General features: G+C 32.6%; 2 protein-coding genes and 1 long non-coding RNA gene across 21 annotated transcripts; 2 read left to right on the plus strand and 1 right to left on the minus strand.

The window, feature by feature from the left end:
- The first annotated feature begins 5,669 nt into the window (after positions 1 to 5,669).
- On the plus strand, positions 5,670 to 8,100 carry LOC145086310 (uncharacterized). Its single transcript, XM_079024062.1, has one exon. The coding sequence runs from the start codon at positions 5,693 to 5,695 to the stop codon at positions 8,003 to 8,005; it is 2,313 nt and encodes a 770-aa protein (XP_078880188.1). The 5' UTR covers positions 5,670 to 5,692; the 3' UTR covers positions 8,006 to 8,100.
- A 1,903-nt stretch (positions 8,101 to 10,003) lies between these two features.
- LOC145090172 (uncharacterized) lies at positions 10,004 to 12,428 on the minus strand. Its single transcript, XM_079028501.1, has 7 exons — positions 11,949 to 12,428; positions 11,411 to 11,877; positions 11,239 to 11,339; positions 10,810 to 11,154; positions 10,469 to 10,728; positions 10,154 to 10,184; positions 10,004 to 10,077 (listed from the first exon to the last, which is right to left on the minus strand). The coding sequence occupies exons 1-7, from the start codon at positions 12,426 to 12,428 to the stop codon at positions 10,004 to 10,006; spliced, it is 1,758 nt and encodes a 585-aa protein (XP_078884627.1).
- An 8,480-nt stretch (positions 12,429 to 20,908) lies between these two features.
- LOC145088862 (uncharacterized) lies at positions 20,909 to 24,269 on the plus strand. Of its 19 annotated transcripts, XR_013701259.1 has the most exons (6): positions 20,909 to 21,232; positions 21,556 to 21,613; positions 21,712 to 21,753; positions 21,855 to 22,483; positions 22,696 to 22,721; positions 22,829 to 24,269. It is a non-coding gene; the product is annotated as an uncharacterized LOC145088862 (long non-coding RNA). The 19 variants fall into 19 exon arrangements; XR_013701268.1 differs by having other exon boundaries at positions 20,909 to 21,965; positions 22,181 to 22,294; positions 22,431 to 22,483; XR_013701266.1 differs by having other exon boundaries at positions 20,909 to 21,965; positions 22,181 to 22,215; positions 22,431 to 22,483.
- The last annotated feature ends 1,006 nt before the right edge of the window (positions 24,270 to 25,275 follow it).

The raw sequence follows: 25,275 nt of genomic DNA on the forward strand, positions 1-25,275 counted from the left end.
TGTGTTTTGTCATGGTGCTAACAAGCCAAATGTATATGACAGACAAAGTATGATCAAAAGCTAAAGCACAACTAGGCAAAGTATGACCAAAAGCAAAAGCATAACTATTGAGATAGGAATGTATAACTATATGAAGCACGCGAACGAATTTTCAACAATTCTAATCAAACTATCTTAAAATTCATGCATTAAACTTGAGATATGGAAGGAATGTACCAGTCAAATGCTTGAATTGGTGATGTGTTCTTGACTTTTTCACTTCATCTTCAACCTCAAGAAGAGTTTGAACTCATCAATGGTGGAATGCACAATTACAGATGAAAGCTTTCAATCTTTCTTCCAAAACACCTCCCCAGGCTTGCTCCCTACATAAGAATTTTGAAATATAATACAAAAATCAAATAAAAATTTACAAATCAAAAACTAGGGTTTTATGCAAGATCCAATTTTTACACCTTCATGGGAAGAATTCGACCTAGATGATGAAGGAGGTGAGGTTAGGATGAAAAAATTGCATACCATGGTGCTTTAATCTCGGATTGATTGAAGAGATTGAAAGAAAATCGAAAGTTTATTATTAGGGTTTAGGAATCATCACGAGGGTTATGTGAGTGTCGATATCGTGTTTAATAATCGCAAGACCAAATGGCACGGTGGTACATCAAAACACATGGCCTTTTTTTTGCCTGAGAGAATCAGGACCCGACACACAAGCCGTTCATTTTTCTCAAAAAAAAAAAATCAAACTTGTGTATCCCACACTTGGTTTAGAAAAGCGTGCTTTAAGTGTTAGGGGCCAATGCGATTAGCCTAAGAGCTTGAGACCCTATAATGTGATGTGTTCCTTAACTCACTCGACTCGGACCGCTTTTGGCGTTTTTCAGTGACACGGTAAGCGGCGCTTAAGCGTGCCTTGATGAGTTACGTGCTTTTAATTAGATGGTGGGCCGTTAGGTTTAAATAAATTAATAAAAAAAACTCTTGGAAACCAAGAGTCGCACATCGCATGACAAAGATTCAGATGCGGCAAAACATAAAAAAAAAACATTTTTTTCATCATCTTCTCCAACCGTTTCTCCAAGAATTCCAAATTGCTTTCTACCTTCTTCAACTCAACGGTGCTTCCAGAGTTCCAATCTTCCACTAAACATCAAGAGTTCCAGTCTTCCACTATGTTTCCTACTTCCATTCTACCCCAATTCTACTCTCAACTCAAGTTTCATCATGCATTCATGTGATCACGTATGGAAGTCAATATAGGTATATAACTCACTTTTTAATGTAGATTTCCAATTAAATCTTGGACTAATCTTATATTGATATGATGTTTAAAGTTTAAACTTTGTTATAATTTATAACTTATATTCTTATAGTTAAATCATAAATTCATAATATCATATATTCATATATGTACTCTGTGTATTGTAATCTGTATTCTGTAATTTCCCCTGTAATGTATTAATATTTAATACTAGATTACTATTTACTAGTATACTATCAATCTACTATACTCTTTTTTTTTTTTACTATTATTCACTTAATCACTTGTTTGAATGTTCAGTTGTTCATTGATTCATGTTGTTACACTTACGGAGTATTGTAGTTATGTTATGTTGTAATTTGTGTTGTTGAACAGTTATGTTATACTTTATCTCTAACTATTATGAACTTATGTTGTAATGTTGTTAAAGTGTCAAATTGTTAATTAACATCGGTTTTGTTACTGTTTATAAAATGGGTTCAACTTCAGATGACCAGGTAGGAGATATGGTAAACAAGATCCAAGTAATAAAAACAACTTTTCTTGCTCTTTTTGTTGACAAGTTCTGAAAGGAGGAGTATATCTCCTCAAACAACACTTGGTTGGTGGTCATAAAGACGAAAAGAAATGCCCAAATTGTCCCAAGCATGTACGAGAAGAATGTAGGGCATTCATAGAAAAGAAGCAATCATTAAAGGCACAACAACAAATGGAAGCAAGTTTTCGGATGCAACAAGCTTATGGATACAAGGGCATTGAAAATAAAGAGGAAGATATTGAGGTAGGCGATAGTAGCAACATGCCCCCTCCCAAAAAACCAAGATAAAAAACATGTATTATCCTCCTAACCTGCAAGATGCAATGAAAGGTAAGAAGGATAGGAAACAAATCATCAACGAAGTTTGTCGAGAGGACCTTAGAGATAAAGTAGAGTGCCTATACTAAATAACAAAGTAAAAGATGTTCAATGTTATCAGATGGATCCATGGTGCAAAAAGACATCATCAACTTCATTTGAGCTCCCAAAAGGGTTCGGTATTCAAGAGGTCACTTGATTTTTCGATGTTTCAAAAGATGTAGATTTGTTGTTCCGTATTCTTGATAAAATGGTAGAGGAAGTTGGTGAAAAAAATGTGGTACAAGTGGTGACCGATAATGAATGCATCAGCTTATGAGAAGGCGAGTAAGATTTTTAACTTTTAACCTTAGTCTTTTATCTTTTATGAATGTTAATATCTTGTCTAATGGCATCTACTTTTTATCTATAAACTTTGTAGGGAAGTTGTTGGAAGCTGAAAGACCAAATCTTTATTGGACACCATGTGCTGCACATTGCCTAGATTTGATGTTGGCAGATATTGGCAAACAAGTTCCAAGAGTGAAAAGTGCATTAAAGAAGTTCACAAACCAAAGAAACTTACATAGGTCGGCTATCACAAGATTTGCAACATCATTCATCACTCTTGCACTAATCCACAAACAGAGAACCAATTTGAGTAATATGGTGATTTCTAAAGAGTAGGAAACATCTAGGTGGTCTTCAGACGGGAAGGGGATAAAAGTTAAAGGCTACTTTATGCAATAAACATTTTGGAGAAATGTACATTATGCTGTTAAGTTGACGAGTCCACTAATTAAGGTTCTTAGGATTGTTGATGAAGAAAAATATCCGGCCATGGGCTGCATTTATGAGGCCATGGATATGGCTAAGGAGGCCATTCATGATAGCTTTTCGAAACCGGATGACTACAAGACAACTTTTTATAAAGATGTAAGTGGGGTAGCTTGTGAAGAAGTAGAAAAAGGTTTGTATGATTGCATTATGAGGCTTGTTCCCGAGCAACGAGATCAAGACAAGATTTCAAAGGAATTGGATAAATATCAGAATGCACAAAGACTATTTGGTAATCCTATGGCTGATAGACATCGGGAAACAAAATGACCATGTAAATTCCTACTTAATTTTTTTTCTTCTAAATTCTAATTTATAGTCTTTGACTTTATGTTTTTTTTATAGTTGATTGGTGGGAGCATATGGATCATCAACTCCTAATCTAAAAAAATTTGCTATAAAGGTTCTTAGTCTCACTTGTAGTGCTATAAGTTGTGAAAGAAATTAAAGTGTTTTTCAACATGTAAGTCTTTTTTTTACATGTTTTCTATGTTTTACAAATAAATCAGTTTTTTACAGAAAATTTGTGTTTTAAAGAGAAACCAGTTTTTTTCTTCAGAAATTTTTTTTTTTTGCTGGAATTTGTTTATATTGCTGGAAAATCTGTTTCTTTTTTTTTTTCGAAAATTATGTTTTTTTTTCTTACTTTCTTTGATTAGTGAAGTGGTAGAGGTCACTGGAGCTATTATGCCTCGTCAAATGCTTCCCAATCTTGTAATCCTTTACAGAAAAACCATATAGATCAAATTCAACGGATACAATATTATCTCGACAAAACTTACATACGGATACAAGGTTTTTGAGAACATTTGGAGTGTGGAGTATTGTCTTTTAGGTGTATAGGTTTGGATGGGTGAGGTAATAGGGTGTGACCTGATACTTGATTACCATTTCCAATAAACACAGACTTAATAGAAGACATACAGGGAGTAGAAATTTTACTTGCGTCCGCGATAAGGTGAGTGGTAGCTCCTCAGTCCATATAGTCCATGTACCACTGGTTGTCGTTGGGGTCAAGATTCACGGCAGAAAGTTGCCCAAGGTGTGGCCCATCCTCGTTAAGTAGGATATGGGCAAGGTGGTGGGGAAGCCCACCAAGGAGCAGCCGAAAAGGGTGATGGGAAATTGGACCATGGGGGTCAATTTTGACCAGATGAGTGCACCGATTGTTCAAATACGAGGGAGCTGTCGATTTTTGATCAGACGAAGGACCGCGATGAGTGGGTTGATTTCTGCCTGTTTTGAGAACCAGATGGAGAAAATCGTCGACTAGTGTTACGTGGATGAGATTGGCGACTCTTGTTAACAGAATCACGTCATGGCATAGAGTTGGACGGTGGTTCATGATAACGATGGCAGCAACCTCCATAGGCGAGTGGTTGTCCTGGGCACTTTGGCGCTGGTTCTCAAGTTGTAGCATGAAGCAGGCGGTATCCCATGTAAGTAAGGTTGGTTGATGTAGGCAGCCACGGTGTCGAATTCGAAGGTTAGACCACGACCCAGTTGTACAACGAGACGATTCTCGTTGACTAGGCATTCCACATCGTTAAGCTGACTAGATAGGTCTTTGAGGTGTTGGCAATATGCTTCAAGGGATGTCATGGCTCAGAGTGTCATGTTGTTGAACTCGTGCTCTAGGGTTGCAGCCCGAGAGCCCTTATTGTTGAGGAAGATGTTTTAAACTTTGGACCAAGTTTCGTATGCAGTGGAGTCTGGTTCAAGCATTCGAGCAAGAAGGTCATCAGAAATTGTCCCATAGATCCACCGAAGGATGATAGCATCGATTTCTGATCAGGCTGGATATGTCTTAGCTGGAGGATTTGTACCATCGATGTGGGAGAGGACTTTGTAACCTTTAGTGTGAAGTGTGAACAGTCTTACCCATGAAGAGTACGTGACCTTAGTGCCATCTAGAATCCATACCTTGTTCTGTATGTTTGTTACAGTGTAAGCTGGGTGGATTGATTTGATGGGGTTGGGTTATTCGGACATCTTGGAATATTAGGAGATGGCGGACAAGACTAAAAAAGAAATGGACAAGAAAATGGCATGGCCATGGCTGTGGAAGGAGAATAAAATCGGTAATGAGCCCTTGGCTCTAATACCATGTAATTGTTTGAGATTCGAATGCCCATCTCATTGATATTCCACTTAATATATTCTGAGAATTATAGAGAGAAAGGGGGAAGCCTAACAAACTAGAGCTAAATATGGTACAGACCATGCACAATAATTACATAGAATACAAATAGAAATCTGAAATATATGGCAGGTATATTTCGGCTAATAACAACCACCTTAACTAAAACCCAAATATTAACTTTCTAGAAGGTATAAAGCATAATTCGTCTCCCAAATATAAACTTTCTAGAAGGTATAAAGCATAATTTGTCTTTAAATCTAGTAAAATAATATTGTTTAGTTGAATTTAATTAATAGGTAAATCTAATTAATTAGTATAAAAATATTGGTGTTAAAATGACGTAGCATAAACCGAAATTTAATATAAGTATATATTTAAAAAAAAACAAACATGTTGTGCATGCCTTATAGGCATGTAAAGTATATATATATATATATTTATTTCTTAAAAAGATGTTTTTTTTACGCGGTAATGTTTGGTGGATAGTGGATACTTTAGACAAAAGCAAATTTTAAATATTATATATTCGGTGTATTGAAAAAAAAGAGTATTTATATATATAATTCTTGACCTCGTCATTGAGGTAGCTGTTCTTGAAGAAACTACAGTCATAGTCATGGGGAAGCTATGGTTATTATTTCTCTTCTTAATTTTTGCAACCACAAACTTGTGTTTTGGTTGTTTGGAAGAAGAGAGGCAAGCTCTTCTCCAATTCAAACATAGCCTTGCACCCAAACCTTCTGGTAGACTATCATCATGGAAAGGAAACAAGTGTTGTGAGTGGCAAGGCATCGGATGCGATAATGCAACCGGACATGTTACCATGCTTGATCTCGGAAGCAATATTTCAGGTACTTACACACAATTAGAGGGAAACGAGTTGGATCCGTATTTGGTCGAGTTGACTCATTTGAGTTACATGGACTTGAGTGGGATCCTTTTTCGCAGCATCCCGATTCCGGACTTCATCGGGTCGATGACACAACTCAGATTTCTGTATCTTTATTTCGCGGGATTTTCTGGCATTATTCCTCATGGAATTGGAAATCTGTCGGGTTTGCGGGAATTAGATCTTTCTGGAAACCAATTGACAGGTTCGATTCCAACGTCTTTTGGAAACCTGGTGATGCTTCGGAAACTAGATTTATCTCTGAACCTGTTAAACGGTCCGATTCCATTCTCCCTTGGACGACTTTCGAATCTAGAAATCTTGTATCTCAACTCCAATTCATTGTCTGAGATTCCTTTATCGATAGGAAACCTCTCACAACTCCAGTTTCTTGATTTATCAAAAAACTTATTACAAATCCCTCTTCCGGATACCATCGGACAGCTTTCTAAACTTCAATTTCTTGATATATCCAACACTTCTTTATCGGGTGTAATCACTGAAGCCCATTTCGCCAACACATCAATGTTAAAACACTTGGATGCAAGGTGGAACCACATGTTGAGCTTCACGATTTCACCTGATTGGAACCCTCCTTTCCAAATAAGAAACATTCTACTCGAATCTTCCAAAATCGAATCAGAATTTCCACCATGGATTCGAATGCAACGGAGTCTTGTGATTCTAAACCTTTCTAATACTAGCATTTTTGGAGCTCTTCCAGTTTGGCTTCGCGACCTCCCTATCATCATGATCCTTGATCTCTCCCACAACTTTCTCAATGGTCCGTTGACAAACCTTCCATCCAACCGAACAACCGAGTCCTTTACAACTTTTCCCTTTACCGAACGCTTAGTAGGTTATGGGAGAGGATCCGCATTGTTGGTTCTTAGGAACAACCTCTTCAACGGATCGATTCCAGATTCATTGTGTTATGCTACAAAGATCTATGTTCTAGATCTTTCTAAAAATATGCTATCCGGGACCCTTCCTGATTGTATCGGAGATCTCCCTGAACTGAATTGTATTGTATTAAGCTCCAACCGGCTATCGGGTGTCATTCCAAGCTCTTTAGGCAATCTTGGATCTTCACTAAATTGGTTACAACTAAACAACAATAGCTTCCATGGCGAACTTCCAGAAACTCTAGCAAACTGCACAGATTTGGATCTGTTGGATTTGGGTGAAAACCAATTCTCTGGAAGCATTCCAAAATGGTTGGGTGAAAAGGTCATGTTTATGAGAGTTCTCAGGCTACATAAAAACAACTTCACAGGTCCAATTCCTGTAGAGCTGTGTGAAAGCAGCGAACTTCAAATCATGGATCTTGGAGACAACAACTTAACAGGAAAAATCCCTCTCTGTTTCCAGAAGTTGAGTGGAATGACCGGAGGCTACTCCGATATGGATTTTTTAGGCAGATTCGAGCAGAGTTTGACTCAGGTAATGAAAGGAGTTGCACTCGAGTATACAACGAAGATAAAATACATCGTGAACATGGACCTTTCAAGCAATAAACTGGTAGGGGAAATACCCAAGGAATTGGTACTTCTTGCAGGATTGGTTGGTCTTAACCTCTCAAACAATCACCTCACGGGTCGCATTCCAGATAGAATTGGTGATATGAAATCATTATTCTCTCTTGATCTTTCTGTCAACAGTCTTTCAGGGATGATCCCACAGAGTATGTCTGCATTGACATCTCTTAGCCAGCTGAATTTGTCACACAACAAGTTATCAGGGCAAATTCCAACAGGAAGTCAGCTCCAGACACTCATTGATCCATCCATATACGCAGCCAATAACCAACTTTGTGGAAGTCCGCTACCTACCAGTTGCAAACATGATCAAGTCCTGGAAGTTGGAAGAAACACCGAGGAAGATGAAGATGATGATGGTTTTGAAATGATGTGGATTTACGGTGTAACGAGCGGTTTCACAACGGGGTTTATGGGTATTTTGGGAATTTTGGTGCTTAAGAATAGATGGAGACATGCTTTCTTCAATTTTGTGGGAGGCTACATCGGAAAGAAACTATGAAACTAAGAAACAAATGACAATGATTGATCAAACTTGCAGAGTTTGCTTCATGTTTTCAACAACGGAAAGCGCATGGGGCGATGGGACCTTAGCAAATGCAGAAATTTCAAATTTTGTTTATGATATGATTTTGTATAGATGTTTTCTCCTCCTTAACTTTTTGTTGTTCTGGAGTTTGTAGTTTGATTTTGGGTTACATTGACCGTTTTATCTTGTGTATGAATTTGTCTTTCATGTGTTCCATTATCTACAATATGTGGAAACTAGATATTAACCAAAAGCATTTTGCATGTATCATCTATGATACTAACCTTTTTATGGCTTTAACACAGCATTGGTAAGTGTAGACATCTAACAGGGGACTTAACTTGAATTGGGGGACATTAGAGGTTGTTATGCAAAAAAAAAAAAAAAAAAAAAAAAAAAAAAAAAAAAATCACCATGAGTAGTTAGAACTAGCAAGCCTAAACGAGCTAATCTAACAATAACAAGTATGAACGGCTAAATGGATCTTCAAATGAAACACATCTTGATTGAGTTTATTTTGGTGAATGAAAAGAGAGACTACTTGATTTGGTGAAGGCAAAAGATTACGCTAACAAATCATAATAAAATCTTTTAACAAATTAAAAAATACAAAGCAGCAACAATATACAAAACCCTAAATATGAAATCTATTAACAATTAGCAAGAATGTTGATTAATGTATAAGTGATATGCAACAACTAAGTCAAATTGTTATAAACCCTAACAAATAACAACTAACACTTAAATCAATTAAGAAAACACAAACTAGAAGGCAACAACAAAATAGAAAATAAAACACAGATTAATGTACAAGTGGTGAGCATCAAGCCAGCAACAAAATTGAAAATACCTCTTTCGTAAACAACAAAATTTAAGCAACAGCAGAAAAATGAGAGCAGCCGGCTTCAGTCCGGCGAGCAGTTAGCCAAGAAAGAGAAGCGAAGTGAGAAACGAGTGGGCGACTGAGCGGTTGTAGCAGCTCACAGCGGGCGACAACTCGGCAGCATTAAGTTAGAGTTTACAAATGGGTAAATGTGATGTAGCCCAAGTGCCCAACCCATTTGTTCTAAAAGGTCACTAAAATTTTTTATTTTCATCTAAAGAGAATGACGTCTATTTTCGGTATTTTAAAGGGATAATGACTTAAAAAGGTAATATATTATTGAATTTATACACATTTAGTCTCTGAATTTTTTTTTCCATATTTTACCCTTGAACTTGTTGTTGTGTTTAAATTAAATCATTATTATCGGTTGCTTCCATATTTGCTGACATGGCTACCTATGTGGACACTCATTAAAAGAAAACACTCCTACGTGGATCATCTCTTAGTTCTGTTGATTATAATACGATGCCTAGCCCTAACTTCAGTCAAAAAACATTCGAACCCATACCCAAAATCGAAGAAGAAGATGTCGACTCCCAGTTCATCTGGTTCCATCGCAAAGAAAGAGGAGCTATGTGATTGTCAACTCCCAGTTCGAATATGCACATCCAAGACTAAAGACAGCCCTAACAAAAAGTTAAAAGTTTGCCCTAATTCTCTAGTATGTCGATCTTGATTTCCCTCTGTACTTTTGATTTTCCTTCTAATAAATAAAGATTTTGAGGTTCTTACAATTTTTATATTTGATTTCAAAGAAACCGGGTAAGAAGTGTAAGTATTGGGAATGGATTGATGAACCTGTGACTGGGAATCCGAATTTAAAACAAGAACTTGAAGCAGTTAAAGAGGATGTTGCATGTTTGAAGAAAGAAGTTCAAGATTTGAAGAATAAAGCACATAGTTATAGGGTTGAAATCAGTTGTAATATTATATGAAAACAGTTTGCATAGAGTTTTGTATGATGTATTGAATTGTGGTATTTTGAATGTAGGGATTGAATGGTTTATATGGAATGTACTGAATAGTTTATATTAAATGTATTGAATGGAGTTTGCATACTGAATGAAGTGTTACATTGTGAGCATTTAATTGTAATTTACATTGAATTTGGCTGCAATTTCAACAGCCAAAAGACAAGGACGATGATAATTGAATTTGTCTGCAATTTCAACAACCAAAAACAAAGGACATTGATAGAAACAAATAGGGAATATGATTCCCAGTACACAACTGACAGGTGATTCCCATTATGACCTTCTTAATAAACTAATGCATTAATACCAATAAAGATTGAAAAAGACAAAACACAATTGACATAGGATACCATATCCGATTCCATTTACTTAAAGACCATAAAAAGTTGCTAGGCTACAAGCAAGGGTAGTACTGTCAATTACATCAAAATTTGGCCCAATTAACAAAAGAAAGTCACCATACATAGTGTACTATTACATACTTTCAAAGCAAAAGAAAACAAGTAACCCTAATCAATCTAAATCTAAAGTAATTGGGTTGTCCTCGGTCAATCCTTTGCCATCCTTTCGGAAAACCTGCTTCCTGATTTGTATCTTGTTGATTCTCTCTGAAGGCTTCCTTGCTCTAACACCAAGTCTCCTAGGCACCCTAACACCAAGATTCACAGGCACTTGGTTAACAGGTACTGGAATCACAGGATCTTGGTTAATAGGTACTTGAATTACAGGATCTTGGTTAATAGGTACTTCATTAACAGGATCTTCATGCACATGAACTTCATTCACATGATCTTGGTTGATAGGAACTTCATTCACATTCTCCTGATTCACAGGATCTTCATTCACAGGGACATGGTCTTAAGTCAAAGGATCTTGATTGACATGTGTTGGAGCACTTGGAGCTGGAGTGCTTGGACCTGCTTGTGATGGACAACTTCTTGCATTACTCTTATTTCTTGCTTTACTTGGACCTGCTTCAGAAGGACCCCTCATTGTACATGTAGCTTTGTTGTGTCCAGTTTCATTACAAATTGTACATCTGTGTTGAACACCTGCCCTGCTTATAGCATGCCTTGTGTTCCCACTGAGTTCATTTTCTGCTTGGTCTCTTTTTCTTTTCACACATGGCCTACCGGGTAACCTCCTCCTAATATGAGGTAGTATCTGGTGAAAATCAAGCATGTGGGGCCACAAGGTACTATCATTCAGGGGATGTATGGTGTACTCATAGGCCCTAAGAAATGCAGATTTAGTAAACCACTCTGCAACAAATTCCTCTGGATCAAGATTCAAGGAAGATATGGCACATATGGCATGTACACAAGGAATTCCTGTCAATTACCAACCTCTGCATCCACATTCTCTCTTCTCCAAGTCAACCCCATACCTTTCATTACATTGTACAACTTCAAACTGCTTGTATCCACTAACATATGATGCCCAAAATCTGTCAATTCAAAAAATTAGTCAGCCACTAGCTTCTACAAAAAGTAAGTAAAAGTGTTTGTAACAACTAACCTTCTCAACTTCTTTAGTTTACCAAGTTTACTTCTTATAGTTGGAAAAATTGCCAAATCCCTACCCAATCCTTTCCCTTTCTGCATGTACAATCTCTCCATCGCAAATACCCTTATGTCCTCCAACATAGTGATCAATGGCTTCTTTCTAGCTTCTTCAATAGCAGCATTGAAGCTCTCAGACACACCATTTTCCATTGCATCACATCCCATTCCAACCTTAAAAAAATCCCTTGACCAACAGTTGGGATCCCTTTTAATAAGATAACCATATACCCCTACATCAAAGCTCTTGATTTCTTCCATTGCAAGTTCAAAATTTGGAATTGTAGCTGCCTTTATAGCCCTCCAAAAAGGTTTAATGTAGCACTCACCCTTAAACTTTTTAGGGAAGTTAGCAAGGATGTGCCTAGCACACAACCTATGCTCAACTTCTGGACATCTTTCTTTCACATCCTCCATTATACCCTGCATTGATTTGGAATGTTAGTTTATGTAAAAGGTAATTTTTGTAAAAGAAAATTAGTGTATATATGTACCTTGTGTCCATCTGACATCAATGTGATTCCATTACCATTTCTCCCTTCATCTATGTCTTCCATTAGATTTTCCAAGAACCACTTCCAAGTATTCTTGTTCTCAACATTTACTACTGCACAAGCTATTGGGTAAATGTTACTATTTCCATCCCTGCCTACTGCTGAGAAGAGCTCCCCTTTACAGATGCCCTTCAGAAAACATTCATCTATCCCAATTACCTTCCTACACCCATCTAGCCATCCATCAACCACTCCTTTAAAACTCACATAAAACCTTTCAAACACCACAGTAGAATTATTTTGGGGCTGCACATACACTTCTACATGAGATCCTGGGTTGGCCCTTTTAATTTCAGCTCCATAATCCCACAGCTTGGAATAATGATCCTTCAAATCACCCTCAATTTCGCACAATGCAAATCTTTTTGCATTCCTGCATTGTCCAACACTAACATTTATGTTGAATAACTTGGATACCATAGCTTTCATCTTCCTTAGACTCATTTTAGGGGACTCCATAATATCAGTGACAAATTGTTTCGAGTAAATTACTGAAATCGTCCCTACGGTTTGGTCAAAATTATACGTTTGGTCCCTAACATTTTTTTTGCACTCGGATCGTCCCTGTGGTTTGATTTTGTTGCGTTTTTCGTCCTTATGGTTTGCTTGAAATTGCACGTTTGGTCCCTAACTTTATGTATATAAGGGACGAAAAACGCAACAAAATCAAACCGCAGGGACGATCCGAGTGCAAAAAAAATGTTAGGGACCAAACGTGTAATTTTGACCGAACCATAGGGATGATTTCAGTAATTTACTCAATTGTTTCCCTATCCACTTATAGGTAACAATTGACCCAAGTTTGAATTCCCTTGAACAACTATGGTCTTCTCTAAGGGACTTTATTTGAAATGTTTGTTCATCTTTCATCCAGGAAGCCCACAGTCTAAAAGGGCATTGTGGTATTTTTCCTTTACAACACTTTACAAGCAACTTATCCTTGTCATTCTTCTCATAATACAAGTCATATACATGTGAAATTGCATAGTTACTGAGAGATGACTTAAGTTCAGTAGGAGAAGAGAATCTCATACCTAGTTCAGGCTTCATCTTCCTCCATTCCTGAGTAGCATCATGCCTAGGGTAGACAGCTGGAAGTTCATTGCCTTTTCGCATCTTCATCTTCAACAACCACTGGACATAACTTGTTCAAAAACTTATCATTATAGGTTCTTTTGAAGATTCTTTTGCTTGATGTAACAGATTCATCCTCTTCATGTTCACAGTTCTCATCATCTGCCAAAACATAGTCGACATCTTCTTCTGAATACACAAGGTCTTCATCGTCTGGTTCTTCTTTCTGAATCCACTCAAATAAAGGTTCATTATCATGGTCAATATACACATCCACATGTCTGTTAGCATTTGCAACCTCAAGAAACTCAGAGTAGTCACATTCATTTTGTAGTGTTTGGAGCCCCCCACTCAATCTCGCTTCAGGTATACAGTAATACACATGCTTGCACTGAAAATCGAGAAGCTTCTCAACATATTTGGTGAAATCGGAGAAACCAAACATGTTTGCATCTTCATTAAGACGTAGTACTTGTGGAGCAAAATACACTAACGGATTAGGCACAAAAGTACCATTATAGTGTACATCGACTTTTGGAAAAGATTGATTTCCCTCCATTGAATCAGAATGGTGTTTTGAGAGAAGAGAAGTGTGAGTAATGTGGAACCGATCAAGAACAAATTATGAGAATAAAGACAATATAACCCTAATTGATCTTCGTTCGTAAATGAGGTTTCTTGATAAATGAGGATGGAAGAGGGTAAGTGCCATGTAATTGCCACGTAAACCAGTAAAACACAAAATGACCGGCTTAACTGGAAGCAACCGGTAATAATGATTTAATTTAAACAAAACAACAAGTTCAAGGGTAAAATGTGGACAAAAAAAATTCAAGGACTAAATGTGTACAAAACCAATAATATGTTACCCTTCTAAGTCATTATCCCTATTTTAAAACACCATTTTGTAAAAAACAACAAGGTGAGCCTGTTGGAAGAAAATTGTCACGTAAATTAACGGTGAGTCTAAAACAAAAAATAACATTGTTTCCAAATTAAGTGAAACCAATAAAAAAATCAACAACACTTGTGGGGGTCGTATCCCATCAAAAAAACTGCACTAACCAATTCAATCGGTTAAAACCGATCAGACGCCACCGATTAAAAATTTTAAAAAGCCGATTGAAATATAACTAAAAAATCATACGGTTTAACGATAAACTAGTTGATTATTAGTCCATTGATAAACTGGCGAACAGAAAATGGGAGTCTTTGGCATGTGAGCTTCTTTATATTAGAACAATTTATTTATTTATTGATATTTTAGGTTCATTAATACCAGATGCTTGCACATTTTTTTTTATTTTACTTTTTTTGTGTATTTCTGGATTATTAAAGTTCTTACATTTGACATAAATGTTTGTTTTACTTTTTTTCTAGTTCATAAAAGCTCTTAAGTTTGATTCCTGGTCCATTAAAGTCTTTAAATTCGATAGAAATATTCGATTTTCCAAGTAAATCTGCAAAAGAGTAAAATAAAAAACTTGCAAGTATCCAACATTAGTGAATCTAAAATCTACAAAATAATAATTTCATACATTTCTTCAAACTTCAGGTTTTTATGTTATTATCCCAAACTTTAAAAAGCAAAAAAAAAAAATCCATAAAAACTAAAGACGTAAAAAACACTTTTATCTTATATTGTATTCCAAAAAGATTAAAAAGAAAAACCAAACATATTTTATTTTTTCTAAAACAAACGCCACCTAAATTAGCATAAGAGCATAGTAGTATAATAATACTACAATAATAATGACTAATGGTCAAAGATAATATGTGTTTTTTTGTCATATCTTTCTAATATATTATATCATATATTAAAATAATAAAGATATAAGAAAAACAAGAGGTATAATTTAAAATTTACATATATAAAATGGGTAGACATATATACGGATACTAGGTTATAACCCGTGGACACCACGGATGAAAAAGAAAAAAAAAATTATAAATAAATCATAAGGTAATGATTGATCGGTAATAAGAAATTTAAAAGCATAGTTGTTTTTAAATCATAATCTATAATGAAAAATGCATTTCATAATCTAAATCGTGTATGACTATTCAAATATTTAGAAATTAGGTTACTAACATTTGTAGTCGATGGATTTTGAATAATCGATGTTGTAGACAAATTAATGTTTTTTCTATTATCCGGATATAAATTATTTAATTTTATCTTCTGTTTAGACTTATCATGCAGTATGATAACATTAGAATGATATTAAAGAAAAAACAATGAACGTAAGATGATACAAAATAAGATGACGATTGAAATAGTTTAGTATAATTACATGTTTTAAAAAAACAACTTACATTCTTATAAAAAGCTTGTTACATAAAAGAATACGTATGCCATATAATATTTATTATTTTTTTCTTAAAATGGGTAGACATATCATCTTTATATACTTATAAAGGAAGCAATTTTCCTTTCACCGTATTTATTTGAAACTCCCATGTATTTTACTTAAACCATATTCATTTGAAACCTCTTATTTTAATGAATGAATACCACTCAAAAGTCTCTTAATAATGATTTACCATTCAAAGGTTTTATAACTTATATAATATGTTTAATAAGCAATTAATGGGTAGTCTACTATAAAAGGCTAATCTCTTTGTGTAGACACACAAATACCAATCACATATAAAATTCACAAAGAAAACAAGTCTAAAGGTTTTTGTGTTGGTTTGAGGGCTTTGGACCATTTTTCAAGTCATGTTATTATGTTAAAGTTTTGATTTGTAAGTTTGTTATATACTAATTTTTTTTTCTTGGTTTAAGTATTATTTTAAGGCAATCATTATATGTTGTGGTTGGAATTTTAATGTAAATTAGATTAGATTAATGTTATCGATCATATGTTATAGAATGTGATATATATAATATTTAATTAAATATTGTATATATGTTTGTATGTTTGTGTTGCTTCAAAAAATAATTAATTAAAAATCATGGATATGTCATAATATCCATATTATTCATGTAAGTTTCTTTTAAAATGCAAATTGTCTATCGTATCACTTTATATTTTAGTATATATTTAATATTTTAAGTATAATAATAAGTGCTTTTTAAAAGTATTCTTTCACTTATTAATAATAATAATAAGTGGTTTTAAAATTAACAAACAATGGTTATAAATAATAAAATCAAATTATAAAAATCATGGACAATAAGTATTTAGTATATGTTTCATATTTAAATAATAATATTAAGTGTTTCTTAAAAGTCTTCTTTAACTTATTAATAATAATAAGTGGTTTAAAATTAATGAACAATAATTTTAAATGATAATAACATCAAATTATAAATTACAAAACGTTAGCTACAAATAAATTGTATTTTAAATTAACAACATTATTGAAATTAAAAAAATAATTGCATAAGTAAAAATTTAAATTAATCAATCATAACAATTGTTAAAAATAATACTAAATAGATATTTATATTTAATTCTGTTAACGAGGAAGGTGGGTTGATGTCACTAAATATTATTGTTCAGAATAGTTGAGACTATATATATATATATATATATATATATATATATATATATATATATATATATATATATATGTATATATATATATATATATATTAATGTAAAAATATTATGTCAAAATTAATGTCAATAACATAATCATTATAAACACATATTTTTGAATATTCTAACAATATATTTTTAACTTGCGCCGCGCAACGCGCGAGAATTCGTCTAGTACATACTTATAAAGCTAGCATTTTTTCTTGAATCTCATGCATTTGAAACCACCATTCTTTTTTCCTTTCACCACATTCATTTGAAACTCCCATGACGTTTCAATTTCTTTATAATAATAATCATAAGTTGGTAATTAGGTTAAATAAATATCAAATCTAAAGTGTATTCATATATAAACTAAATTGCAATATTAAAATAATATCTTTAATTCTACTTATAAAATTATGCTTTTTAACTTTTAACATATTATACTTAATTTATTAGTTTTAATATATTGTTGGATGTAAACCATTATCATTTTAAAGGTATAATTTTTGAACAATTTGTATTAAATACTTAAATTATTAATTAAAATATAACATTATAGACTCAACTTAAATATAAATTTTATTTAACTTAAACAACCCAAAGATTATTTTATAAATAGTTAAAAGTGATAAATTGTAGTGTCTTTCTAATAATTATTGTAAGTTGGTTAATAAGGTTAAATAAATATCAAACCTAAAGTGTAATCATAAATAGACTAAATTTCAATTTTAAAATAATATCTTTACTTCTATTTATAAAGTTATGTCTTTAAATTTTAACATATTATACTTAATTTATTAGATTTAAAATGTTGTTGCATGTAAACCATTATCAGTTTAAAGCTACAATTTTTGAACAGATTGGACAAAATACTTAAATTGTTAATTTAAATATAACATTACAGTGTCAATTTAAATATAAATTTCAGTTCCACTAAAAAAACCAAATAATATTTTGTAAATAGTTAAAAGTGATAAAATATAGTGATAAATGCAAAAACTAAATTGTAATATTAGTTTAACTAAAATATTTCCTAAATATATTTATATAATCGTTAAAAATTTTCAAATAAGTAGCTTAAAATAACTTATAATAACAATAGTTAAAAAATAACTCTATATAAATGATTATATTGTTACCTTTAAAATCAAAAAATAATGTTTGATGTTTTAAATAATTATAATAATAGAAATTAAAACATTAACCAAATAAATTTTAAAAAATTAGTTAAAAATAACAACTATAAATACTATTAAACCATATATAATATTTAATTTTATTGATGTGTAACTCGCGAGTAGAAGTCATTCAAACGATTGAGATTATGACGTTATAACAGATTTATATATTATCATATAATTCAAAATAATCAATATATTATATCAAATTAATATACGAATTATTATATCAAATTTAACAACAACGTTAGTGTTATATTTTAAAAAATATATATTTGTAAAGACTTCAACTATATAGGTGTTTCTGCGCATTACAATGTCAACTCAAATATAAATTTCAGTTCCATTTAAAAAAACTAAAGAATATTTTGTAAATAGTTAAAAGTGATAAATTGTAGTCATAAAAGCAAAAACTTGTAATTTCAATTTAATTAAAATATTTATTAAATATATTTTTATAATCGTTAAAATTTTCCAAATAAGTAGCTTAAAATAACTTACAATAACAATAGTTAAAAACAACTCTATATAAATGATTATATTGTTAGCTTTAAAATAAAAAAAAAAACAATGTTTGATGTTTTAAATAATTATAATGATAGAAATTAAAACATTAAGCAAATAAGTTTTAAAAAATTAATTAACAATAAAAACAACTATAAATAACATCAAATCATATATTATATTTAATTTTATTCATGTGTAACTCACGGGTAGAAGTCATTCAAACGATTAAGATTATGAAGTTATAATAAATGTATATATTATCAAATAATTCAAAATAATCAATATATTATATCAATTTAGTATATACAAATTATTATATCAAATTTAACAACAACGTTTATATTTAAAAAATCATATATTTGTAAAGACTTCAACTATATAGGTGTTTCTGCGCAACGCGCGGGCATTCACCTAGTATACGGATATATCTATGTTATTTCTACGCATGTGAGCCTCTAGGGTAAATGTTTCCTTTAAGATAAGTCTATTTATCTTTATATTTATTGGTATATTAAATTTATATTCTCAATTTCTTTATAAGAAACAATGTTGTAAAAATCGGCCTAGGCGGCCGATTAATCGGCGCCTAGGCGCTAGGCGGACCTCGACTGAACAGGTTTAGAGGTAATCGGCTTGTGTAATCGGATGGGTCAAAGTCGGTCAAATTCGGAGATAATCGGACCTAGGCGGAGCTAGACGCTCAAATCGGTCAACTCAGGTCAACGAAATTTAAAAACATTTTGAGGGCAAAATGGTCAAAATATAACAATTGTTGCTAGGGTTCGTTCCAATTTCTCATTCAATCTTATGTGCAGTCAAAGAAACATCGCATTCTCTCTCTCAACTCAACAAATGAAGTGAAACGGAGACAACTTTCGTCGACCTTAGCTTCTCTTCCGATCATCACGTCGACTGCTTCCGGTTCGTCGACAACTTCCAGTCTCTCCTTAAATCGACGGTGACAGCTTCTGGTTCGTCGACATCTTCTGCAAAGGTTAGTCGATTCGTTCAATTATTCTTTTCATTGTTTGTTATCAATTTGTTCGGTGTTCGTCAGTAGCTTCCGATCTCTCCTTCAATATATCAATTTGTTCAAATATCCTTTGTTCTTTCTGGAACATCAGGTAATCAACATCAGGTAAGCAATGACGACTGGAACAACCTCTAAAATCGTATGTTCTTTCTAAAATCCTTTGTTCTTTCTGCAACAACAGGTAAGCAATGATTTTTTTATAAATGTTTGTTCTTTCTTCATCTTTCTAAAATCGGTTGTCGTTTCTTCATCTTTTTTAATTATTGGTTGGATTTGTGTCTTGGTTGTAACAGGTAGGGCAGAAGGATATTTGATTCAGGTAATTTCTTGACCAAAATCTTTAATTGTTTTGTGTATGAAACCATATGCCCACCAAGTGTTCGATCAATCGCTTGAGTGAAGGGTATTTGGATTCTGGTAATTTCTTGACTAAAATTCTGGTCCTTTGATCATTCGTGAAGTTATCAAGAACCATGGATTGAAGATGTAGGTGGTTTGGTTCTAGTTTTCGGTTCTTTATGGTGTGAAGTTATCAAGAACCATCGTTTGGTTCTAGCAAAGTTAATCCCAAGTACAGGTTCCGGAAGCTCTGGTGGGACCTCTTCAGCAGGCAAATTCACTTCCCATTGCTCATTAGGGAATCCATACAGACATAGGTTTTAAGTAATTTGTTGAATTTGATACAAGTATACAACGACTATGATATACGCATGGATTGAGCTTATGGATATTAAGTAATTTGTTGCAGGATCCTGCACTCCTTGAATTCGCATGGATTGAGCTTCATTGATTAATGTATAAATATGCACATGGACTCTTTGACTGAAAAGCCATGTTGTAACTTCAATTAATGCATTGCTTCCATGGAAAACTTCACTTCAACACTTTGACATTTTACAAGTTGAAGTTACATTTATTTTCTTGACAGGATTTGTCATATTCATTTTTAAACTTTAAAATGATTTTGTGTCATTGTTAAACTTATTATTAAACTTTTATGCATATTTTGGATGATAAATGGTTGTGATTGTTAAACTTATTAAGTTATTATTAGACTTTTATGTTTATTTACTTATATTCTTAGTATTAAAGTTAGATTTATAAATTTTTGAATTATTTTTTTTAATAATTAATGGTTCCCGATTAATCCCCCGATTAATCCCCGTCTAACCGATTAATCTTTAGACCCCAGTCCACCGCCTAGCTAACGTCTAGCGTTTTCTGCAACCTTGATAAGAAATATAAAATAATCCTTATATTAAATTTTTCTACAGAAATAGCCCTATTGGTATGAAATTTTATCTAATAAAAACGTGTGGTTTTCACTTTTACCTACTAAAATTGTCTAATGGTTATTACTTCCTAGGAGAAAATTATAGAAATGATCTTTTCAAAATTATAAAATAATATTTGTAAAATTATCTAGTGTTGTTTATCTTTACTATATTATTAAACATATTGCTCATCTTTTAAAAATTAAGAGGTACAACATGTGTTACATCAAGTACAATAATATTAAACATATAACAACGTATTACATTACACGAATACGAATTACACTACACTACGTTACCCTAATCTCCTAAACACAGCCGCCATCAAACCGATTCTCATCGTCTCCACCAACTTCTCCCACCGAAGAGCTGATCCAATTACTCACTAAAATCCTAAATCAATTCTTCCTAAACGCACCCAACCACCATTACATCTTCTACCTATCTGTTCTTCCTGCTTTCATAAGGTACAACACATCGCATATTTCGTCCGCCGTCATCTTCACCGAGAAGCGAGCGTCACCACAACGGTCACTGACTCTACACCATGGATAGTAATCGTTTTCTCAATCCTAGGCAGAAACCTACATCGATTTCTTCTGCAATTCGTCTTAGTTTGGTTTCGGTCAGTGGTTTTTCCAATTTTTTTTGTCTGTTTCTTTGTTGGGTTATGGTTAACGAAGGTCGATTTGTTAGGTTTTGGTGTTCATTTTTTTTGTTTGACTGCATTCGTCACTCAAAATATGAGGTTATCAGATTCGATTATTTCTTGATTTCTTCTTCTACTTTCTTTCACATGTTCTTCGTTAACTACAAAATCAAATAAAGCCCTGATATCTAAGATGGAGCTGTTAGATACGGTACATCAAACAGAAGGGCTTCAAGTTTTTTGTGTATCTCTCTCCTGTCTCAACATATGCTCATTTTGTTTTGTATATGTTGCAACAGAAACTTGATTAAATCTAATTTTTGAGCTGGAATCCTAGGAAAGTCTGAATTTTTAACGGTAATGTATCGTGATTGAATCTTATTAATTCTATTTGCATCTGTTTTTGTTCAGTTTTGTTTCTAAGTTAACAAGAATATATTGTGTAATGGTTGCAGACTTGCAACTTGATTGTATGCCTATATTGTGATGCAATTCAGGTCCCATTAGCTTTAAATATGGCAAAAAAAAAAGTTTCTACTGGTGGTGTTTTGTATTTATATTCCTCTAATTTTAAATTTGTATGTTATTTGTATGCCAGGTATATAATAAGTGTCTGAACAAAACAAGCAAAGTGATCTCTTTATGACCATCAGGCTATACAACTCACATTGTCACTTTAACCTCAAGTATGTTGTTCTTTTCTCCTCAGGTGATGTTTTTTTAACTTCATAAACTTAATCAGACAAGTCTCCACATTTGTTACATATATACATAGATCTCATTTCTCTTATCTCGACTCTTAATCTATGTAAATGCATATTTCAGGGGTCCATCAATAGATACAATGGGATTATAATTAAATACTATGTTTTATGTTTAAGAAAATCCTGATTTTAATTTTGAAAGTTTGATCTTTGGATGCAGATTGTGGATAAATTAAATGATAAGAGAGTATTTGGGTATGATCTTGAATTTTAAAGTTATGTTCGCTACAGTAATAATCTTGATAGCAGATAGTTCATATTTGATGAGAACATGGTATTTTATCAGCATTTTGTTCTAATTTCCTATTCTTTTTATGTCATAATATATCAAAATTGCCGTTTAGTTGTTAGATAGATATTCTTGACTAATTTTTTAAATTATGTTATTGATAATGGAATTATAATTGCAGGCCAACGATGGAAATGGACCATAAGAGATGAAGATGATAAGCCTCGACTTTTTGTAAGCTTTTGTTTGTTTTTAGTTATTAGGTTAATTCTGTTGTTCTTATAAGAAGCTATTGCTAATGAACCATAATATTAATGACTTTTTGCTATAGAGAATTCTTAAATTTTGTCCCCTTTGATCTAAATGTCACATAAACATGATCTTGACTAAAGGTGCATTTTTTTTTTTTTTTTTTTTTTTTTTTTTTTTTTTTTTTTTTTTTTCAGATTTAGAGGAAGACCCCTATCTCATTGTAAGATCTCAGCTTTTCTTCTCCTAATCTTATTTTAAGTTCTCATTATCCATCCCTCATCTGACCCTGTAGATCTCACCCATCTTTTTCTTTTTGGGTCTTTGAAGAAAAGATAGTGGTGCTGCCTTCAACCAACCATGCACAAACATGGACGTCACCATTGGAAATAGATGATGGTATTGTCTTTCATTTGCTACATGAAACTTTTATCATGTATCTTTTTCCTTTTGTTTATTTGGTTTTTAATCTACTATAATACATACGTTTGTTTAATTAGGGCCAACACTTCATATGATTGTTTTCTGCAAGAATGGTAACTCTGTGGTTGACTAACAGTTGTAAGAACAGTTTCTGGTGATTTCTTATACATATTCAAAAACTTTTCCCTCCTCCTGAAGCTAAAGGTTAGAAAATGAGTTTTCCCTCCTTCATAACTAGATTGATGAAGATGTGATTATTATTCATTTTTCTTAAGATGTTTGTATTTAACCCACAACCCCACTTGATTTTGTTTAATAAATGCAAAATAATATTGATTTTGCTAGACTTTGAAAGGAAGCTAAACCATTTGCCAAGCATTGCAACCAATAGTTTCCACAAAAAGAAAAGTTTGTTGTTGATAAAAAGCAATTGGAAACATTAGACAAGATAAATCAGTTGATCAGGTAGAACACTATCTTTTCTTGCCATTAATCACTCTTTGATAGCCAATGCCATCAGCAAATTAAGTTAAATTTCATAATTTGAAATGTATTCAGGTAATTTTTCGGTGTACGATATTTTGATTTTTTTGGAATAGGATTGCAAATTTTGGTATTTAGGTAATAAAAATCTGACAAATGGTAAAAATATATCAACTATAATTGTGTGTGTGTGTGGGGGGGGGGGGGGTTGTTACTGTGTGTATGTATGTTATTTGTATCCGCTAGGTGGTCATACAAGTCGATTGAGTTGGTCATGCATTTGTATTGTGTGTACATAATGTTGATTGCATCTTCATATAGCCATTAGCGGTTTTTCAGGTTGAAGACAAATAATGGATCTATGATTCACAAAGGTATAAAAGTTGGTTGCTATTTGACGCCATCAGCATCTTGCAAAGCTTGGAGTCCTAATTCGTATATTTCCTAAACCGAAATGAAATCTTAAAATATGGACTAAAATGAAAAAAAAATATATACTTTTTTACCTAAACCAAAAAAAAAATCATCAGCCACATGGAGTAAAGTGGAGTTTAAAAGTTTTTTTTAATCTTGATTGCTGATTGAATTAACCAGTTGTAACCTTGAATTTTTTTTTTTCCGGTGCTACCTATGGTTCTTTTTTGTAGACATGGAGGAACTTTGCTTGATGGAAAGAATAAAGTTCGCTGCTATATTGGTGTTTTTTCTCTCATGATGCTTACTGATGCTATGAGTTTCATTTGATGTTGGTAATTTCGCATGGTGATGTCATAATTGACCTTAAGTGTTGTTTTTTTTTTCTCTTGTAAAGCTTTTTGTTTGATACTCTTTGTAACTTGTTGGAAGTTGGCTTTTATTTGTTTTATTATAGTTTGTCATAGTTCAAAAAAAAAATATATATAACTAGACATAATCATTTGATTCTATTGTGTATCTGCTTGCTAATGTTTTCAAATGAATTTTTCGCTCTATAACTCTCTACATCTATATTACCAACGTTTTGTGAGTTTCAAATTTAATTGTTTGAGTGATTTTTGGATAAAATAATTTTTTTAGTTTCATTTAAACTGATAAAAGTTTTTCAAAAGTACCAAAAGTTTCAAATATACCTATATTATTAATAATTTCGTTATGTTATTTATTACATTTCTTTTTAGATTAATATGGAAATTAATTAACTTTTGAAACACGGGCTCACAATTGCAATCATCAATTATAAGTTGTTTGGTTTCAAAATTTTAATTTGATACATATGATACTTATTAATAGATTATAAATAAATAACCATATAAATAAAACAAATAATGTTGATATATATTTTTTTTATAGCATTGATCCAATCTAACAACTTACCTTTTCAAAAACTATTGATCCAAAAATAATAAAACAACTTGCAAGACCATAACTGAAATTTGTGTATTTCTTTTTGAACTTAATGGTTGTATATTTTTATTTAAATGGTAAATATTTATTAATACATTATTGTTCTTAGAAATACGAAAGTTGATTGAAATGAAACTAAGCTTGCCGCGACGGTACCCCCTTTAAAGTGCATTTGGCCTAACGATATTAGAAGTTGACATATAGTTGAGAGGGGTTCAAGTAAAAAGATGTGACTTTAGGATTAAAGTAATGTATACATGTGTAGATTGTTCTAAGATAAAAAAAATTAAAATAAAAAAAAACATGGCAACTATGCAACTAATCAGCAAAGGACACTACTCATAAGAAAAACATTCATTAATCATATGTTTGTACACATTTGTAAACAATCCTAGCAATTCATTTTTTTCCTACTCATTTCGTATTTGTAATAAATTTTATTGATAATTGTTTTATGTAGTAAACTATTTGCACAAAAGAGCTAATCG

Source organism: Lactuca serriola, chromosome 2, assembly GCF_051521515.1.
Source record: "Lactuca serriola cultivar US96UC23 chromosome 2, Lser_US96UC23_V15, whole genome shotgun sequence".
Lineage (NCBI taxonomy): Eukaryota > Viridiplantae > Streptophyta > Magnoliopsida > Asterales > Asteraceae > Lactuca > Lactuca serriola.